Genomic DNA, 20,191 nt, shown 5'->3' on the forward strand with positions numbered 1-20,191 from the left:
CCAACATGCTAAGCTTCAAATCTTACCCAGCATGCACTTTATTACATAATTTAGTAACAGAGCTACGACTTCCACCTCTTTAGCTGTGTTCGAGTTAATTATGCTAACCAAAGCTTCATTATCAGCATGTAGCATTCTTTGGTTAGCCCACAGATGATCCCAGGCATATACCATAGCTACAATTGGATAGCCCTCCTTAATTAGAATATTTCCCTCGGCTTATGATGTTGGCCATTGACCATTAAAACCATTGTTTATCACAGACCGCGCAGTACCCCAGGGAACCTGCAGCATCAGTGTATAAATGTAATGCCTTACCAGAAAACCACTGGTCAGACGGGAAAAGTGCTTCCCCATTAAACTGTCTTAAAATCAGCAACCAGGCATGCAGATCTAACTTAGCCAGTGCTGTTAACCTAATGTAATGCCACGGGCACCAAATTCCTATCGTCAAATTTATCAACCTAAAAAATGCCTTGCCTGGACCACAACTCTGCATGCGACGTTTAGAAAACCAATGATTGACTGTAGTTCCCGTAATGTGACTTTAGTCTTGTTCAGTACGTCGCTGGTTATATCCGTGGCTTTTGTTGATTTTTCGGCTGGTAACCGTGCTGACATAACCATGATATCCAACTCGATCCTGGGAAATGTAAGACATCTTGTTGGCCCTTCGGTTCTCTCAGGTGCTAAAGGAATGCCTAACTTGTGACAAAGCATTTGAAAATCCTTTAAATTCTGCAAACCTTGTTAAAAATAGCTGGAAATGAGCAAAAAAATCGTCGAGAAGATGAAGTATGCCTGCGCGTTTCAGTTCCCTCGTTGCTATCCACTCTATCGTTGTACTGAATTCTTAAAATATAGCACAACTGGGGCGGCAACCCATAGGAAGACTTTTGTCGTAATAAAACTGGCCTTGCCACGATAAACCTAGTAAACTGTGATGGTCCGGATGAATTGGGATGATCTTGAAAGCAAACTTAATATCAAGTTTAAAAGCACACATTACTCCCCAACTTTCTTTGAAATACGAATAGCATCGTCCCTGGACGCATGTTCACTGTTGCCTTACTGTCTGGTATACCGTAAATGAGCTGTAACTAGGGCAAGATGTATTATAACCCGAAAGGACCCACGCTGTTTTTAGGAACCAAGCCAATAGGGCTCATGCAAAAGTTGCTAAGTGGTCTTTCCGGAAAAGGTCCATGCAAGTCCTTCCTTCGATATCTCCGTATTCCACATTTCACATAGTATCGCCGGATTGTCAAAGGCAGATTTTAAATTCTTTAATGTGCGTACTTTTTGTTCACCCGATAAACCCATCCTAAAATTTAATGTGAAACCGTCTATGAGATATTTAGCTTTAGCAGTGTCATTGACGCTTTTCTTTATTGGCGTTACCGGTTTGTCCTGGGCTAAGGGAGGTTTGACCCTTTCCGGCTCTGTTTTTTTGCCTAATTAGTTCTCCATACTTAAGGAGCTTGCCACTCTCCGTTGTAAACCTGTGGGTGTAAACTGAAGAAAAAATAGCAAAGGCAGAGATCCAGTCGCTAATGCTTTTTGGCAGCTTTTTGTTTGATGGTACTAAACACAACGAACTATTCATACTGGAAACATTCTGAACCACGATATTATTTGTACAGCTTGTGAAGGATTGAGCAGCAAGCTCAAATCAACATACTCGTTCGCCCAAATTTTCCTCTTAATGTTTTTATTAACGGCAAAGTCTAGCGGCAGTGGAGCCGAAATGGGAACCGAATCCTCAATGCCCAAAGACTCACCTGTCAGGTAAACCCAACTCTTGTCCAACTCCTAGCGAAACGCCAGGACCCGGCCTCAGTCCGAAATCCAGCGTCTCCCATAGAGCTGGCTCAACCGAAACTGATCCCGGCCCCAGCCCTGGTCCAGTAATGGTCGGAACTTGGTTATTACTGCTGCAGTGAACTGGTTCTGGAGTTGTAGTAGGTGCTTCTCCTTCAGGATTCTGTGGTGTCCATGGAGACGGCGGTGGTATCATTGTGTGAGAGCCGATCCTATGATGAACTGGATATCTTCTTGACGCACCATTCCGTCACTATCTGCTTGAAACGCCCTCTTTAGCTCTTCTTCCACCGCATGACTGACTTGTTCCGATATAACGTGTTTTACGGAGGCTGTTACATACTCCTGAATTCTTTCTGTCAATAGATAAAACAGTTTCCTCCTCTTGTGTTCCTGGCGTTTCTTGCATCTTGCGTGGTTGGGATGCCTTTTCGGGCCTGACAGGTGACTCGGCTGTCTCCCGAGCAACTGTTATTAAGTGCGCAGGGGTGCGACGTCTTGACTGACTGCAAGTCTGTAGTCGATTTCAGTTTGACGAAGTTGGTCTGTAACCTTCACGTTTGTGACGTGGCATCCTGAAACAAAAGTGAAACTAAACCGCAGACAGTGTGGAAAAAAATGAAACATGCACCAACCCGAATATGTATATTGTCTTCAGGTAATGGGGAACCCCCAGCCGATCTGCAACCGACATCAAGGTTTTCAATTGACTGTTAGTTTTGCTTTGTGTATTACTGGACCTTCATTTTAATAAACTGATTATTATGATTATTTGGCTTTTGGATTTCAGAGAACACTGAATAACGTAAGATGTTGGATAGCACAGAGGATGGACCATAAATTGTATGTAATCGAATCTACTGTAACAGCCATGCATGCTGTGTCACACGTAACAAGTGTACACATACGACACCATAAGTATCAACTCAGAATAAATTATGTCCAACTGGTAAAGTTATATTCAGCATCACCGCGTAGCTCACCATCTCAGCGACTAACAGATGAAATGGACCATTCGCCTTGACGTGCAGCAAGGCTGAGATGAGCCTCCTTAACAGCACACCAAAACAGCAACTTGGGCCTGTATGGGCTGTTGGCCTAATGCCGGTTGATGATGATCAACCGGCATTAGGCTAACTCAAAGCAATATATCAATATACAACAACACACAAATGTGGGGATGTCGGAGGTAAAATCATGAAACATTATAACATACTTTTGGCGTGGCAGTCGGAAACATATCAGTCCACATGAGCACACCATTTCATTCTCCAAGCAATGAAATGGGACATTCGTCAGGCCTATAGCCTTTTTGATAGGCAAATGCGATCCCCGTCGATAGCACACCACAGCAGCAAGTAAATGCTGCATATGGGCCATCATGATCTTGACCAAGGCAAGCACCAATAATGACTCAAAGAATATATATCCGATTGAGAAAAAATATAAGAATGGCAAGCTTTGCCAGATAACATCTTATGCAGGTAGCGAACTGCTAGGCATGGATGGGTAAACAATAGTGGTGTAACCACATCCTATGCAGGCAGCGAACTGCTAGGCATGGATGGGTAAATTATAGTAATGGTGCAACCACATCCTATGCAGGCAGCGAACTGCTAACACGGATGGGTCAACTATAGTAGTGGTGCAACCACATCCTATGCAGGCAGCGAACTGCTAGCATGGATGGGTTAACTATAGTAGTGGTGCAACCACATCCTATGCAGGCAGCGAACTGCTAGCATGGATGGGTTAACTATAGTAGTAGTGTAACCACATCCTATGCAGGCAGCGATCTGCTAGCATGAATGGGTTAACTATAGTAGTAGTGTAACCACATCCTATGCAGGCAGCGAACTGCTAGCATGGATGGGTTTACTATAGTGGTGCAACCACATCCTATGCAGGCAGCGAACTGCTAGCATGGATGGGTTTACTATAGTGGTGCAACCACATCCTATGCAGGCAGCGAACTGCTAGCATGGATGGGTTAACTATAGTAGTAGTGTAACCACATCCTATGCAGGCAGCGAACTGCTAGCATGGATGGGTTTACTATAGTGGTGCAACCACATCCTATGCAGGCAGCGAACTGCTAGCATGGATGGGTTTACTATAGTGGTGCAACCACATCCTATGCAGGCAGCGAACTGCTAGCATGGATGGGTTAACTATAGTAGTAGTGTAACCACATCCTATGCAGGCAGCGAACTGCTAGCATGGATGGGTTTACTATAGTGGTGCAACCACATCCTATGCAGGCAGCGAACTGCTAGCATGGATGGGTTTACTATAGTGGTGTAACCACATCCTATGCAGGCAGCGAACTGCTAGCATGGATGGGTTAACTATAGTAGTAGTGTAACCACATCCTATGCAGGCAGCGAACTGCTAGCATGGATGGGTTTACTATAGTGGTGTAACCACATCCTATGCAGGCAGCTAACTGCTAGCATGGATGGGTTTACTATAGTGGTGCAACCACATCCTATGCAGGCAGCGAACTGCTAGCATGGATGGGTTAACTATAGTAGTAGTGTAACCACATCCTATGCAGGCAGCGAACTGCTAGCATGGATGGGTTTACTATAGTGGTGCAACCACATCCTATGCAGGCAGCGAATTGCTAGCATGGATGGGTTTACTATAGTGGTGCAACCACATCCTATGCAGGCAGCGAACTGCTAGCATGGATGGGTTAACTATAGTAGTAGTGTAACCACATCCTATGCAGGCAGCGAACTGCTAGCATGGATGGGTTTACTATAGTGGTGCAACCACATCCTATGCAGGCAGCGAACTGCTAGCATGGATGGGTTTACTATAGTGGTGTAACCACATCCTATGCAGGCAGCGAACTGCTAGCATGGATGGGTTAACTATAGTAGTAGTGTAACCACATCCTATGCAGGCAGCGAACTGCTAGCATGGATGGGTTTACTATAGTGGTGTAACCACATCCTATGCAGGCAGCTAACTGCTAGCATGGATGGGTTTACTATAGTGGTGTAACCACATCCTATGCAGGCAGCGAACTGCTAGCATGGATGGGTTAACTATAGTAGTAGTGTAACCACATCCTATGCAGGCAGCGAACTGCTAGCATGGATGGGTTTACTATAGTGGTGTAACCACATCCTATGCAGGCAGCTAACTGCTAGCATGGATGGGTTTACTATAGTGGTGTAACCACATCCTATGCAGGCAGCGAACTGCTAGCATGGATGGGTTTACTATAGTGGTGTAACGAAACCTCAGACAAACGGAAGAGGTGCCAATTGTGCAAGTTGATAAATTGCTCAGAGAGTGCCCTACTGGCAACCTGGAACCGAGTTCTATAGATACTGTTAGGGCTCCCTGGTAACAGTGGTTGGAAGTCCGTGGAATTCCCTTTTCTTTTAAATTAGTTATCGTATGGTCACGACATTGGCAGTAATTAATTATTTCTAGCCTGTTTCTTAGTCATAGTGTTACATAATATTTATGTACCTTGTACCCTGTCGTACCGGTAAAAGGTTGCCAAATGGCTAGCTGATGTAATTGATAAACAGCCCGCACTTTATGTAGTAGACCAAACAATACCGCTCCACGTATAGACTCGTGGATTTGTATTGCCCTCTGGAAGACATGTGAACCCCACCAGGGCATATAATTGATCCAAAGTTCTTTATATTAGGTTGTGTCGTTCCTCTAATGCTTCAAGAATTAGGCCCTATAGCCCAAAATGTTTAGCACGGTCAACTCTCAAAAATGAGTTCGCTAATTCCACTCATGCGTTGAATTCTTCCATACCCATTTCACTGTATCTTCCTTTATTCCTGTACAATATTTGGCACACTAGTACCCATGCAGAGCCTGCTGTGTCGCCCTGACTTTAACAGCTGCGTCAAGGAATTTAAGTGCAGGGCGTCTTTTGAATAAAGGTACCTTTTTACATGTACGTCTTTTGGTTGCAATGCGTACACGGTGCGTTAATGCGTTTTACTGTCATGGACACAAAAATCGACCCCATTAACATAACACGTGTGCGTTGGTTCAGCCGTCAAAATCGCCCGGGAGCGACTATTTTAACGGATTCACAACACTTTCGCAAGTGTTATATAAGCGTATATGGAATGGTGCATCGAGCACTCAACGCACCCAAAAAGTGCACATTTTCTACGTGAACGCGAACGCAAAAAGTGTGGACTCTTACTGATGTCATTTCTTCGAGCATGTTGTCTCTCACGTACTAGTTGTTCGCACGAACGTCCAATACGTGAAAGATGGGAAGTTCACGTTGGATCAAAACGTGAAAAACTGCACTTTTTTTTCGGAAAGTTTGAAATTATGCGATGAAATTTCGCTGATATGAAATGGACAGTTCCGGAAAGTGCAAAGATTATACAACTGGGATTTTTCATACCTTGTTTATGATGACCGATTACACTTCTTTTGAAAGATTTACCGGGTGTGATTGATCATTTTTCTCCTTTTAATTGAGTGTTCATTGGAAGATGTACATTTTGTGCAAGACGCGTATCTAAACTTTTAAACAAGCATATACAAGCACTACAGCCAACCCACAGTTCAAGCTATGCGGACGTACACAACGTACATCGTTGGCCTACATGCACATAGCACAGTGCATTCACGTACCTGTGCACGTCCAGGCGCCTTTCCATAGGGGGGGTTTAGATGCACGTATAGAGGCTCTGCAGGGCAGCCATTTGTCCGGTAAGAGCTTTTGTTCCACAGGGATACAGACGAATAGGCCCTAGACCTTTTGTACTATCCCTTCGCGACAAAAGCAGTTACCAGAAAGATGGCTGCCATGCAGAACCTCTATTACGTAAACGTGAACGCAAACGCGACAATTTTTGTATCGTGCACGGGTGCGTGGTCGTCAAATATTACGGGGGTTGGTGAGCCGTGATAGTACACGGTGGCTCGTTTGCAGTGATGGGGCCCTATAATCTCCCCGCGACAAAAGCGCTGACACTGGCTTGGACAAGGCTACTAACATTTGAGCAAGGTCGTCCGACTTCGTATGCATGTCTTTTGGTGGCGAAATTAAAAGTCGTTTCTTTAATTCAGTCAGTGTTAAGTGAGTGGATGGTTCTGGAGCAACAGCTGTCGTGCGCACCAGATACCGATAGAATCTACAGCAAAATTCATGTGCATGCAGCGCACACGCGCGCACATTGCATTTTTTGGCGTAGAACAAAGTGAAACGCTGATTTACTGATTGTGCGTTCAGGTTGTTCACGTATCGGTTTTTTGACGTATCGTTTTAGAATACAGACGCAGATATGCGAATAGCCGTACAAATGCCGCACAAAAATGTTAAGTTTGAGCAGGCATCACTTTGAGTCAGCGTTCTAGCTTTTATGTATAGTCATTCAGCAACAGTGGCACCAAAAGTTTGAACCCGCCGCTATGTAGGCTGAGTTCGGGCGTCTTGTTCTCGTACGTTCATGTACAGCTCGATATATTATTCATGGGTTGGCCGCTCGAAACTGGTTATCGCTGGCAGTAGTGCTACAAGAAAAATGGCGGCGTCCGTTACGTTTTTCGAGGGTTAATTGGGTAACTGGCCTGAATTCTTTTTTGTTTAAAAAGGAAAATTCATTTCTATGTTGTGGAAAATTAATATTGTTCATTTTGCAAAACTCCCCATTGTCTCCGGCTTTGTAAGCCATCTCGCTATTTCTTACAGCTGTTTAAAAATCAAAATCTTCCGAGTTTTTCCGTGTGTTCCAGTAAAACCATGACGAGGAGGTGGTGTGTAATTCTGTTTTGGGAACAGTGTTCCCGAGTCGTGTTCTCGCCGTTCGAGCGTGAGAACAAGAAACCTGTGTCAAGAACAGGCCGCCCGAACTCCACCTTAGTGATCATGGGCATAACAAGCGCCCTCTGTTGACCAATTACGCATTGAAGTACTTTGCGTGCAATAAATCAAACTGCATAACCAAAATGCACGGTGTATATAGCAAAATTCAACGTTTATGACGTAAGCCACGAAAGAGGCAATTTACAAAATATCAAGGGACCTCCAATCCTCCAATCAAATGACAAGGATCTACTTAGGAGTCATATAACATAAATGTAAATTGAATCACACAAGCTACAGGTTCGGCCCAGGTATTCTTCTTCTTCTTTCCTTACTGCAAACTAACTCTATTGACAGGATATACTGTTACAGGTGTGTCGTCGTAAGTGGATAAAACTAATAATGGGCCCCCGAATGGTAGTTTGATCCATGTTATTCAGTTTTTCAAGCTTTCGACTGTAGTGGCTTGGCGTAGATGTTTGTGGGCAGAAGGTTCCACTAAGAAGGTTGTGGGCAAAAGGTTCCATGGTTCATAGTAGAAATGAATATTTGTAATGATCCTTTTTGACTCTACGGGGAACAAAGGAAGTTGCACATGACTTACAAGCTTAGTTCTTGGCGTCAGCTGCTGGTTTTACTTGTGTCTTTGCAGACGAATTTGGCTGATTTACGTTGTATTGCTTCCAACCTATTTTTATGATATTTTTATTATATTATCATATTTTTCATGATATTGTTTGTGCTGGTCCCACACAAGAACGTACTAAGGTTTTGGGGACGTACTAAGGTTTTGTAGGTTTATTTCTTTCACCTTGCGGGGACAACTGTACAGGTTCCTGCGCAGAAGACCGAGGACCTTGTTTACATTGGTTGCTGTACCATTTACGTGGTCTGCCTAGTTCAATAACTTATTGTTAACTTCAACGCCAAGGTAGTTGTGATCTGAGACCGAGTGTAAATGCTCCCCATTCATGTTGTAGCAGGTTTGGAGGGGTTTCTGTTTGTAATATGCACCACATGGCATTTGTTTGTTTTGAATTTCGTCTGCCATTAAGATCCCCAGTTGGATAGTGTGTCAATGTCACCATGTAGAACCATTTCATCTGTTTCGGACTTAATTTCACGGTAAAGGATGCAGTCGTCAGCAAAGAGTCATACCTCGGTTTTTATGCCTCAGGGGAGGTCACATATGTAGAGGATGAAAGGAAAGGCCCCAGGAAAATGCCTTGGGGAACTCCAGAATGTACCCTGACTATTGATGAGGAAACTTCATGTAATACAACAGACTGTGCTCTCATGGTGGGGAAGTTCTTAAACCAGCTGTGTACGGTTCCTGTGATTCCTGACTGCTGAAGCTTCACGAGAAAGCACTTGTGAGGAACTGTATGGAAGGCTTTACTGAAATTTGTTATAATGACATCTGCTTGGCCTTGGTGATCAAGTATTTTTCTAGGTCGTTTATTACGGATTATTTATTTCGTTATTACTGATTATTAATTTGTTACTACGGATTATTTATTTCGTTATTACTGATTGCTCAAGCGTTCCTATACTCACTCTGCAAGTACGGCACCTTGAGAGTGTGTGGTTTATTCGATGCTACTCCCTTCTTGGTGTAGCTTACAAGGAAATTCTTAATATTGTCCTGATTAATCACAAAGTATTAATAAGTAAGCGAACACTCTGTTGAAAATTGCGAAATCTTGGTCTTGTGATAGATGTTGCCTGTTTTCTACAAGAAGAGTTGCAACAGTCAGCAAGCTTACACGGTTATCGATAGATGCACCTAAAGTGCACCCAAAATGGCTTGAACACAGATAGGGAAACCGTGCGCCTGTTGCTTGGAATTTTAGATCCACATGGTGTCGAAACGAGGGCAAGGAAGAGATTGCAAAGACGGCTATATCGAGTTCGTGGTCCAAATTATATGTGGCTTGTTGACTCTTTAGCTAAAACCTTACGTAATCTGCATTAATGGATGTATTGATGGTTTCTCGAGGCGTGTTTTGTGGTTCCAAGCATTATACATGTACAACGAGCAGTGACCCTGCTGTCATTGCGGGATATTACGTGAACACGGTACCGTGGGATGCCCAAGAATCATAAGAACTGATCTTGGAACTGAAGACACATCCGACAGATGCAGCAGTTTCTTAGAAGGGGTCATTATGGAAATTCTTTTTCTCGCACAAAGATTACATAAATGCAGAATTACGTAATATACAATTAAGGTATATCCAGCTCATTAAAATACCGAAATACAAATACATTAAAATACAATTCAAATTCGTCCGACCTATATACACTCCATAACAACACGGACAAAATACACTCCGACCACGTACAGATTAAACCATATCTAATATCCCCTCCCAAAACTCAGATCAACGTTTAAAATTAGCATTATAACATTTAATTGCACGTGTAACAAATGAATCCCGATATCGATTAGTTCTCAGCATTGGAAGTCGTAGTCTGCCTGTAACCTCTTAAATTACACAAGGAACGCAAGTGTAAACACACTGATGAAAAACTTGGCCCGTGGAAACAGCTCTCTCCAGAAGTTGAACTTGAACTGTTTATTCGCTACCCTTAATGATGGCAGCCCATTCCAAGTCCCAAGTCAGCGGTTCGCTACAATGGATAGAGAAAATAGAAGTACACCTTATGTTGCAACAATACATGTACATAAACCTTAATCAAATCCATTATGATGAAATAAAGAAACGGTTGACTACACATCCCTATGAATAAATTTACCCTTACTATGTGCCCCCATAATTTGTCTTACTGTGTAAATGCCAAATGACCACGTGACTTATGATATAAGTACATGTACATGTAAATCCGAGCAGTAGGGTAATACATGAACCCAGTAATAACGGCCCTTCATAATTTACTAGCGTTACAACGTCCCATTATTTCTCCCAAATTAACCCCTTTTTCTCCAGATGACCCTTAAGCTTATTCTAATATCCCTTTATGACACATAATATGGGAGAATTCCTTTGTCTTACCAACTGTTGCATTCCTGGGGGTTTACTTAATCGAAAGGAAAGATGTCGCTCATGTACGTAGCGGATCATCGAGTGGAAGAAGCGAACGGTGCATTTCACTAATCACCCGAAAGAGGGCGCTATAACAGTTTTACGCCGCTACATAACCGGCCCCAAATGAGCTTAATAACAATTAACTTATTTTTAACAACAATAAAGCGGCGTAACTACTTCCAAACGTGGTTACATCATAAGAATACACCTTAGACTAAACGGTAACTGCTTACTAATTACTGATTTGACTACATGCATCATGTCTTTAATGTAATGGCTTTCTTGGTCACGTGCCCCACACTCTTTACTTAAGTGGGCTCAGTCTCCTACACTTGGCTCCAAGAGGCAAAGCTTGGAAATTGGCCTCCGATAGAACTTAGATCCAACTCTGACTTCAACTTGTCTTGTCATGCCATGCTTATCTGGGTACGTGTTGACCACTCTCCCCAAGGGCCAATGACCACGCGGAGCACTGTCATCCGCCACAAGCACCAAATCGTTGACTTCAAAGTTCCTTTCGGGTTTGGTCCATTTCTGCCTCTGTTGGAGAAGTGGTAGATACTCTCGAACACATCTTCTCCAGAACTGGTCTGCAATGTATTGGGCTTGTCTCCATCTTCTTCTGCTGTAGTTGTCCTCTTTGCAGAATACGTCAGGTGGTAAGCTTGGGTTTCGTCTCATCAGGAGCAGGTGGCTCGGTGTTAGCGGTTCGTCATCCTTTGGATCCATACTTAACTGCGTGAGGGGTCGTGCGTTAAGGATTGCCTCAACCTCTGTCATGATGGTGATCAAGCTCTCGTCGGTGACTATCTGCTGTTGCAAGAGACCTTCCAAGATCTTTCTGACTGAGCGTATGATTCTTTCCCAAACCCCGCCCATGTGGCTAGCTCCTGGGGGGTTGAAGTGCCATTCGATACCCCGCTGGACAAGGAAATTGTTGACCCTTCTCTTATTCACCGCAGCCAGACCGTCTTGAAGCTCCTTGTGGCCCCCTTTGAAGTTTGTCCCGTTGTCGCTGTACATGTGTTCAGGAGGTCCTCGACGATTTATGAATCGGCGGAAGGCTTGGATGAATGAATCCGTCTCAAGTGAAAAGGCCACCTCCAAATGAACTGCCCTGCTGGACATACACGTGAAAATGCAGCCATATCTTTTCAGCTGGCTTCGTCCTTGCTTCACCAAGAATGGACCAAAGTAATCAACCCCGGTACTGCTGAAAGGTGGTTTGTCTGGCGTCACTCTTGCTTCTGGTAGGTTGGCCATGAACTGTTGGCCGCGTCTCGCATTCCGCTTCTTGCAGTGTATGCAACTCCCAATCACATGTCGTACAGAAGCGCCACCCTTGATTATCCAATACTTCTGCCTGAGAGCTGTCCATGTCATTCCCGATCCACAGTGTCCAATCCTGAGGTGGTAGTGAATTATCAAGAGCTTGGTGATGTGATGGTCACCAGGAAGGATTAGAGGGTGTTTCTGCTCATCAGACAGTGGTGACCTTTCCAACCTACCGCCCACACGAAGTAGGCCGTCACATAGAATGGGATTTGTTCTTTCAAGGCCCTTGGGTGAATTCCGAGCCCTCTTCTTATCTCCTGCGTCTGGCTGGAACTCGCTCGGGAACGACTGCCTCTGCACGAACTTAATTATGCGCCTTTCAGCTATGTCCAACTCTTGGACAGTCGGTGGACCCGTCTCCTTGAATGTTGGCTTCTCTCTAACACGAGAGGCAAGGTACTTCATGAACCGTAGCATCCACACAACTGCCTGCTTCAGGCGGGACCACGAGGAATAGTGTGACAACAGATCCTGTGTGGGACTCGAAGAGACAGCTGCATACACTTGTGACTTCTTAAACTCTGGGTCACTCTGCAAATCTTCCTTGGGAACTGTCCCTCCACCGGAGACAAATGGTTTGTCAGGCCAACTGCTCCTTTCTTCAACCAAAAACTCTGGTCCTGTAAGCCAACGTGACAGGTTCTTTACATGCACTCCTCTGGAACCATCATCTGCAGGGTTCCTGCTCGAGTCAATATGTCTCCACTGGGACACCTCACTCAGTTCATGTATCTTGGCAACCCGGTTGGCAACGAAAGTGCGGAATCTTCTGCTCTCATTACTGATGTACTGCAAAACTGAGGTTGAGTCCGTCCAGTAGGTTACATCCCATAACGACAGTCTCAGCTCTTCCTTTATGACCTGAACCAATTTCACTGCCAGCACGGCCGCAGACAACTCGAGCCTGGGAATCGTTATCTTCTTAAGAGGGCAGAGCCTGGTCTTGCCCATAACAAAGGCACAGTGGATGTTGCCTTCAAGGCTGACACTTCTCAAATAGGCACATGCCGCGTAGGCTCTCTCTGATGCGTCACAGAATGTGTGAAGTTCAATGTTGGCTTCCTTGAACTCGGGAGGCTTAAAACATCTGGCAACCTTTATAGCTGTCAACTCTGGAAGCTCAAGGATCCAGTTCTTCCAACGCTGTAATTCTTCGTCACCAACCCTCTCATCCCAACCTTTGCCCTGAGCACAAAGGTCCTGTAGTAGCAGCTTCGCCTTGAGGATGAAGGGAGCTACAAAGCCCAAAGGATCATAGAGGGAACTTGTCGCTGAGAGAATCCCTCTCCTTGTCAACTGCATATCCTTAATAGATACTTTGAAACCAAACTCATCTGCGTCAACGTCCCACAGAACTCCAAGAGTTCTCTCACTGGGTAGGCGGTCTAGGTCTAGGTCTAGGTCGACGACTGATGCAGCTCTTTCCATAGCTGGAACACTAGACAGCACTTCCCTGTCGTTGCTTACCCATTTGGTAAGCCTGAAGCCGCCTCTTCTCAACATGTCACACAACTGGGGAACCAGCCTCATCCCGTCCATAGTTGTGGGAACCGATGTCAACAAATCATCGACGTAGAAGTTCTCGAGGACAGTCTTTGCCACATCTACATCGAAGTCGTGTTTGTTGTCTTGCACTGCTCTATGTAGTGCAAAGCCTGCACAGCTAGGTGAGGAGGAAGCTCCAAACAGGTGAACAAGAATCTTGTACTCCTTTGGGGTTCTTGACATGTCTCCGTCCTCCCACCACAGAAACCGCAGTACATCAGTATCTCGTGGTAACACCCTGACCTGATGGAACATTCCTTCCACATCGGCTACTAAGGCCACTCTCTCCTGGCGAAAACGCATTAACACTCCTACCAACTTGTTGGTGAAGTCAGGCCCCTGCAGGAGTTGGCTGTTCAGGGAGACACCTCGGCAAGTAGCAGCACAATCAAACACCACCCGGACCTTCTTCGGTTTCATGGGGTGAGTAACAGGATGGTGGGGGAGGTACCAGACTGCCCCAGTTTGGGCGTCCTTCTTAATTCCTTCGTCAACTTCCTTAGCGTGGCCCTTCCCGATGTACTCTTGAATAGTACACTTATAGCCTTCGTGTAGGCCTTTATCCTTCTCCAATCTCCTCTTCAGAGATTGGAGCCTCTTTTCGGCCAATTGCCGGTTGTTTGGCAAGGATGGTGGATACTGCCGCCAAGGTAAGCACATCTGATAGTGACCATCCTCCAGGGTTACGGACTCCTCCATGGCTGCTCTCGCCTTTCGATCTTCAACTGACTCTCCAAACCTTTCGTCTTTGTCATCAAGGCCGAAATCCAACTTCCAGAAGCGCCTCACCTGGTCATGCAGCTCCTCATCGGCATGGACATGGTTAAGTGCAAAGGTATGTCGTCTCTTGAATCTAGACACTGGTCCTAACAGAGTCCATCCCAAAGGTGAACGGACGGCATACGGCTCCTTCTTGCCACCTCTCCTTTCCTCTTGTACCCAAAAGGCCTCAGGTGTGTCACTTCCAATGAGCAATCTCACATTGGCATCTTCAGTTGGCGGAAGAAATATCCCATCTAAGTGAGACCATCTGGTGATATCTTCTTGCGTAGGAATGCTGTGGCGTGAGACAGGTAGTTTCTTCACGGTCCACACCTTTGGCATTTCTATGGTTTGTCCTCCTTGAGCCCCTTCAATGGACAGGCTTACTTCCATACCTTGAGTTTCAACTTCTGCGCTGTTCACCGTCGTCAGAGTGAACTTCTTCTTGTTCCCTTGAAGGCCAAGCTCCTCCGCAATCCCTTCTTCACACAGGGAGATGTCGCTTCCCTCATCCAAGAGGGCCCAAGTTGTTACAGCTTTACCTTCATTCCAAATCTTAACAGGAAGTACTCTCAGGCAAACACCCCTGCTTGATCCGACAGAGTTACATTCTGCTTTCTGTGGGTCTGTCACCGATTCCTGGTTAGCCCCTTGTGCCTTACTTGATTCCTCCTTGGGTTGTGTCTCTGCGTGCAGGAGTGTATGATGTTTTCTCTTACATCCTTCTCGGCTGCACACCCATTTAGAATTACATCTGACTGCAAGGTGGGTTCCTTGGAGGCAGTTGAAGCACAACCCTTTCTGTCTCACCAGCTCCAACCTGTCCTTTAGATTTTTGGCCTTAAACTTGTCACACTTGTAAATTGTATGTTTTCCCATGCAGCATGGACATGTTCCCATGGGCCTGTTCTCCGTCCTCTCTTGCACTGTGAAAGATGACACCTTGTTGCTGTTCCCTTTGCTCGAGGGGGGACCGAACTTGGTGTGCGATTTAACAGATCTTCCAATATTCTGGCCATAGGCATTGCTCCCGACCTTGGCGTGTTCTTCAACGAAGTCGGTCATGTGAGAAAAGTTGGGTACAACCTTTCCCTCCATGAGCTTGTGAGCGGCGGTAGCCCACTTGGATTGAAGATAGACTGGCAGAAGTCGCTGTATCTTCAGCAAGTTGTCGGTTGAACTCAAGTCTGCAGTGTAACCCATCTGTGTAAGGGTCATCTGACATCGCCTCATGTCTCGTGCAAGGTCCCACAAACTCCCACCTTCACCGGCTCTGATGGCAGGACGATCAACCACCTTTGCTATATGGGCACCTGCAACAATGTAATTCCTGCCAAACTGGTCATACAATATGCTCTTTGCATCTTGGTAACCCTTAGAGGGTTCTAACAGAACACAGTTTTCTATGGCATTATGTGCCTTACCTTTACAGAACTGGATAAGGTAAGCTAGTTTCTCCCTATCGGTCTGAACCTTGGATGCAATATTAACCTCAAAGTTATTTATGAATCCCCAATACTCTACTGGATCACCTGAGAAACTCTTTATCTCTGGTTTTGGCAAGTTCATGGCCATATACATCTGGGAGTGATAATTTGTACATGTGCCACCACAAATACCCTGCTGTGAACCTTGGTTTGGATGTACATCATGTGTAATACCAATGTCGTGACTTTGAGTTACAGGCATGTTCATCACGGCCTTGTCATGACTCTGATCAATAGGCACGTTTACTGCAGCATTGTCATGAATCCTATTTAAAGGCATATCCACTAAAGCACTGTCAGAATTCTGAGTAGCAGGCATGTTTACAACAGCACCATTATCATCACCATGATTTACAGGTACGTTGAATACAGCATCTGTATCGTTACAATAATTTGCAGGTATAGGTACCACTGGGTGGTTAGCTGCATACAACTGACTCTTTTCACACCAATCATTTGTTCTATTTGTCACATGCACCTGTGCATCATTCCTGATTCCTAATTCCTGATCCATGGCCTCTTGCTGCCAGATGGCAGCTTCTACATTTGCACTCTCAATTTCATGATCAATTTCAAGCATTTTTAGTTTCTCCTTTAGTTCATACTCCTCTCTTAACAGTTTCTGTTCTTTCAGCAACTGTTCCCGTTTGAGTTTCGCCAGCTCCCTCTTGACCCTTGCTTGAGTCAGCTTGGTGCTTGAGATGCTACCTCTTGAAGTTCTTGACAAGGTCACTGACTTTATGTCGTCGTCTGCTGCAGGCACAGCCCCACCAGCAACTCCGGCCCCGGTGATGCTCCTCTCCGTGCCGGCCCCACTTGTTCTACCCGCCGTCGCTCTGGAATCTGCCTTTCCAGCCATCTCTGCATCCTGATGCACGTGACTCGGTGCATCCATCTCCACAAATAATGCAGTTGCGAACTTTTGTGTAACCTCTTAAATTACACAAGGAACGCAAGTGTAAACACACTGATGAAAAACTTGGCCCATGGAAACAGCTCTCTCCAGAAGTTGAACTTGAACTGTTTATTCGCTACCCTTAATGATGGCAGCCCATTCCAAGTCCCAAGTCAGCGGTTCGCTACAATGGATAGAGAAAATAGAAGTACACCTTATGTTGCAACAATACATGTACATAAACCTTAATCAAATCCATTATGATGAAATAAAGAAACGGTTGACTACACATCCCTATGAATAAATTTACCCTTACTATGTGCCCCCATAATTTGTCTTACTGTGTAAATGCCAAATGACCACGTGACTTATGATATAAGTACATGTACATGTAAATCCGAGCAGTAGGGTAATACATGAACCCAGTAATAACGGCCCTTCATAATTTACTAGCGTTACAACGTCCCATTATTTCTCCCAAATTAACCCCTTTTTCTCCAGATGACCCTTAAGCTTATTCTAATATCCCTTTATGACACATAATATGGGAGAATTCCTTTGTCTTACCAACTGTTGCATTCCTGGGGGTTTACTTAATCGAAAGGAAAGATGTCGCTCATGTACGTAGCGGATCATCGAGTGGAAGAAGCGAACGGTGCATTTCACTAATCACCCGAAAGAGGGCGCTATAACAGTTTTACGCCGCTACACTGCCAGTTATACTCCTCCTATACACCGACCACAAAGCTCATCATAAAGGGGGTGACTCTGATCATTCTCAATAAGCTCTATCTCGCTTAGCAGAATATCCTTCAAGACCGTATCAACCGACATCTGAGATTTTCCAATCATCCGTCCAGCCAGCATTATCACTCTGTCAATTCTATCTCTTTCCATTTTACTTATATTTCCTCCCCATTAAATCAAACTGTACCGCCAGACGCTACATAAAATTGCAACATAAAACGACATTAAAATTTCTTTTCGAACATTAAAATTTGCCATTTTCTGTAAGCAATAACTCCGAGTATTGAGTTTCTTGAGGACAGTATCTACATGGTCCTTCCAAGTTAAATTATCATTCAGTCTTACTCCCAAATATTTATAGGTTCCAGTTTGTTCAACCTCAGTGCCCTTAATTATTACGGGCCTCACTACCTTCGGAGTCTTTCTAAAATCAATCACCATATCTTTTATTTTGCAAATATTCAATTTGAGAAAATTCTGTTCGCATGCTTCAACAAAGGCTCCAATCTACTGGAGGTATGCTTCCTCATCATCTCCATCGGTCAGTCCAACTATAGCGGAGTCATCAGCAAATTTGATGAGAGGACACACCTCCGATCCAGATCTAATATCGGCAGTATACAATGTAAATAAAAGTGGCCCAACAACAGTACCTTGTGGTACTACAGTATTTGAAGTAATAGTTACTGACCGGATAGTTTAAGTCAATTTAACAAACTGAGTGCGATTTGTAAGATAATTCATGATCCATTCAATCAAATCAAAAGGAAGGACTGCAAATTTTTCCAATTTCTGAATCAAAATGTGTGGCTGTATGGTATTGAAAGCAGACGAAAAGTCGAAAACATTATCCTTGCAGAATTACCAAACCTTGTATTTTCCAAATGAGAATAAACCTTATCCAATAACAATAAGACAGCATCCTCACAGCTCCGTTTACTTTGAGATGCAAATTGTAAAGGATCTAAGAACTGTAAAACAAGCGTTTTAAAATGATTAAGAAATATCCGTTCACAAACTTTCATTGGTGCTGAAGTCAGTGCGACTGGTCTAAAATCATTCAAACAAGTAATCTCCGTTTTCTTTGGCACAGGAACAATATAAGACTGCTTCCAAAAGTTGGAACAGAATGACTGCTGAAGGACAAATTAAATATCACAGAAAATATTTTAGCCAACTCAGACGCACACAGCTTCAAGACTTAACCAGAAAGTTTATCCGGCCAGGCTGCCTTTGATATATCCAATGTTGAAAGAGTCAACGAACCTCATCTTCACTAGTTCTCAAGCCAGATTCTAGATAATCCGTCCTGCAAAGAATTCCATAAGGTTTTGACATTCAGTGGTAAAATCATTACCGTGGAAACGACCAAAAAAGTGATTAAACTGATTTGCATACTCAACATTTAGCCTTGGCAAATAACATGAGTTTGCTTTACCAGTAGAATATCCACTCATAATACGCATACCCTGCCAAGCCCGTTTCATGTTTTCAGTAAAATATCCTTCAATCTTGTCGCGATAGGAAGCTTTCTCTGCTTTAATAACCTGCTTCAGCTCCTTTTATACCTTGATCAATTCTTCTGAGTTGCCCTTTCTGAATAACCATTTCTTTTTATTTATAACCTGTTTGACCCTTCCATTAATCTATAGCTTATTATTAGAGAAAACCCGAATTGTTTACATGGAATTAAATTGTCAACACAAAAATTTATGTAATCTGTTTCCACCAATTCATCCAGATTATCACATACCGACACCAACATGTCCCAGTCCATGCAATCCAGTGAAGCATCCTCATTCCACCATTGAAGCATAACACATCTGGATTTTTCCCTTTGAACGAGGGGTCGATATTTAGGCAATAGATGTATTAAGTTATGATCAGCTCTTCCCAGCTTAGGCAATTAGAAAGCTGTATACGTGTCTTCTACACTGGAGTAACATAAATCCAATGTTGTCTGGCCACGGGTTGGGCACGTAACATGTTGGTAAAGATGTACGCTGCTTTTTCCCAACGAACAATGATTAAAGTCACCATTGATCAACATAAAGGCGTCTGGTGCGGCTTGATGGAGGTCATGAATAACTTCGGATAATTCCCTTGCTTGCAGCCTCCTTAGCCACATTTCTATGCAGCACTAGTCTAGGTGCTAGACGTTGTTATCGTTTGGATGCACGATAATCCCGACGCAGGATCCGCTAGCCGCACACACCCCCGCACGACTTGACTTCGATTGTTATCGAAGTCAAGTCCGACGTGCGTGCGTGGCTAGGCGGCTAGCGGATTGTGTGTAGGGATTATCGCGCATCCAAACGATAACAACGTCTAGCACCTAGGCTAATGCAGCACATATACAGTGCTCAAAACTACGTGTACATGGTAGTTAATATTTCAACGTGTTTAGAACACATATAACGCTTTATCACCGCATTATTAGGATGACACCAACTCTTGTTGACATAAAAACATACACCTCCACCGGATTTCTTCCCTGATTAACAGTACGGTCACCCCTCAGTACCTTGAAGCCATCTATTGAAACCTGTGCATCATCATGAATCCCCGACAATCATGTCTCTGTAAAGGACATCATACTTGCATTCCTAAAATCCTGTAGATATTTCACATTAGCAGACAATTCGTCCACTTTGTTGGTCAGTGATTGTACGTTTCCCATAAACATTGGGGGCAAATATGACCTAGCTTTTTCTCTCCGTGGCCTTTTCCTCAACCC

At 44.2% G+C, this 20,191-nt stretch overlaps 2 protein-coding genes across 4 annotated transcripts in view; one reads left to right on the forward strand and one right to left on the reverse strand.

Annotated features, from left to right (window-relative positions):
• LOC147799595 (uncharacterized) overlaps positions 1-20,191 on the forward strand; it is a 55,897-nt gene that overhangs the window by 13,701 nt on the left and 22,005 nt on the right. The window lies entirely within an intron of this gene.
• LOC147799596 (uncharacterized) lies at positions 9,610-17,419 on the reverse strand. 2 transcript variants are annotated; one of them, XR_015424861.1, is made up of 2 exons: positions 10,651-17,419; positions 9,610-10,267 (listed from the first exon to the last, which is right to left on the reverse strand). XR_015424861.1 is itself a non-coding variant. In XM_087134896.1 (2 exons), exon 2 carries the CDS (start codon positions 16,705-16,707, stop codon positions 11,002-11,004), a length of 5,706 nt encoding a protein of 1,901 aa, XP_086991022.1. In that variant the 5' UTR covers positions 16,708-16,891; positions 17,275-17,419; the 3' UTR covers positions 9,610-11,001. The 2 variants fall into 2 exon arrangements, 1 of the variants encoding a protein (XP_086991022.1); XM_087134896.1 differs by having other exon boundaries at positions 9,610-16,891; positions 17,275-17,419.

This window comes from Acanthaster planci, linkage group LG03 (assembly GCF_054643075.1).
Source record: "Acanthaster planci isolate LZ-2023a linkage group LG03, COTS_SCS, whole genome shotgun sequence".
Classification (NCBI taxonomy): Eukaryota; Metazoa; Echinodermata; class Asteroidea; order Valvatida; family Acanthasteridae; genus Acanthaster; species Acanthaster planci.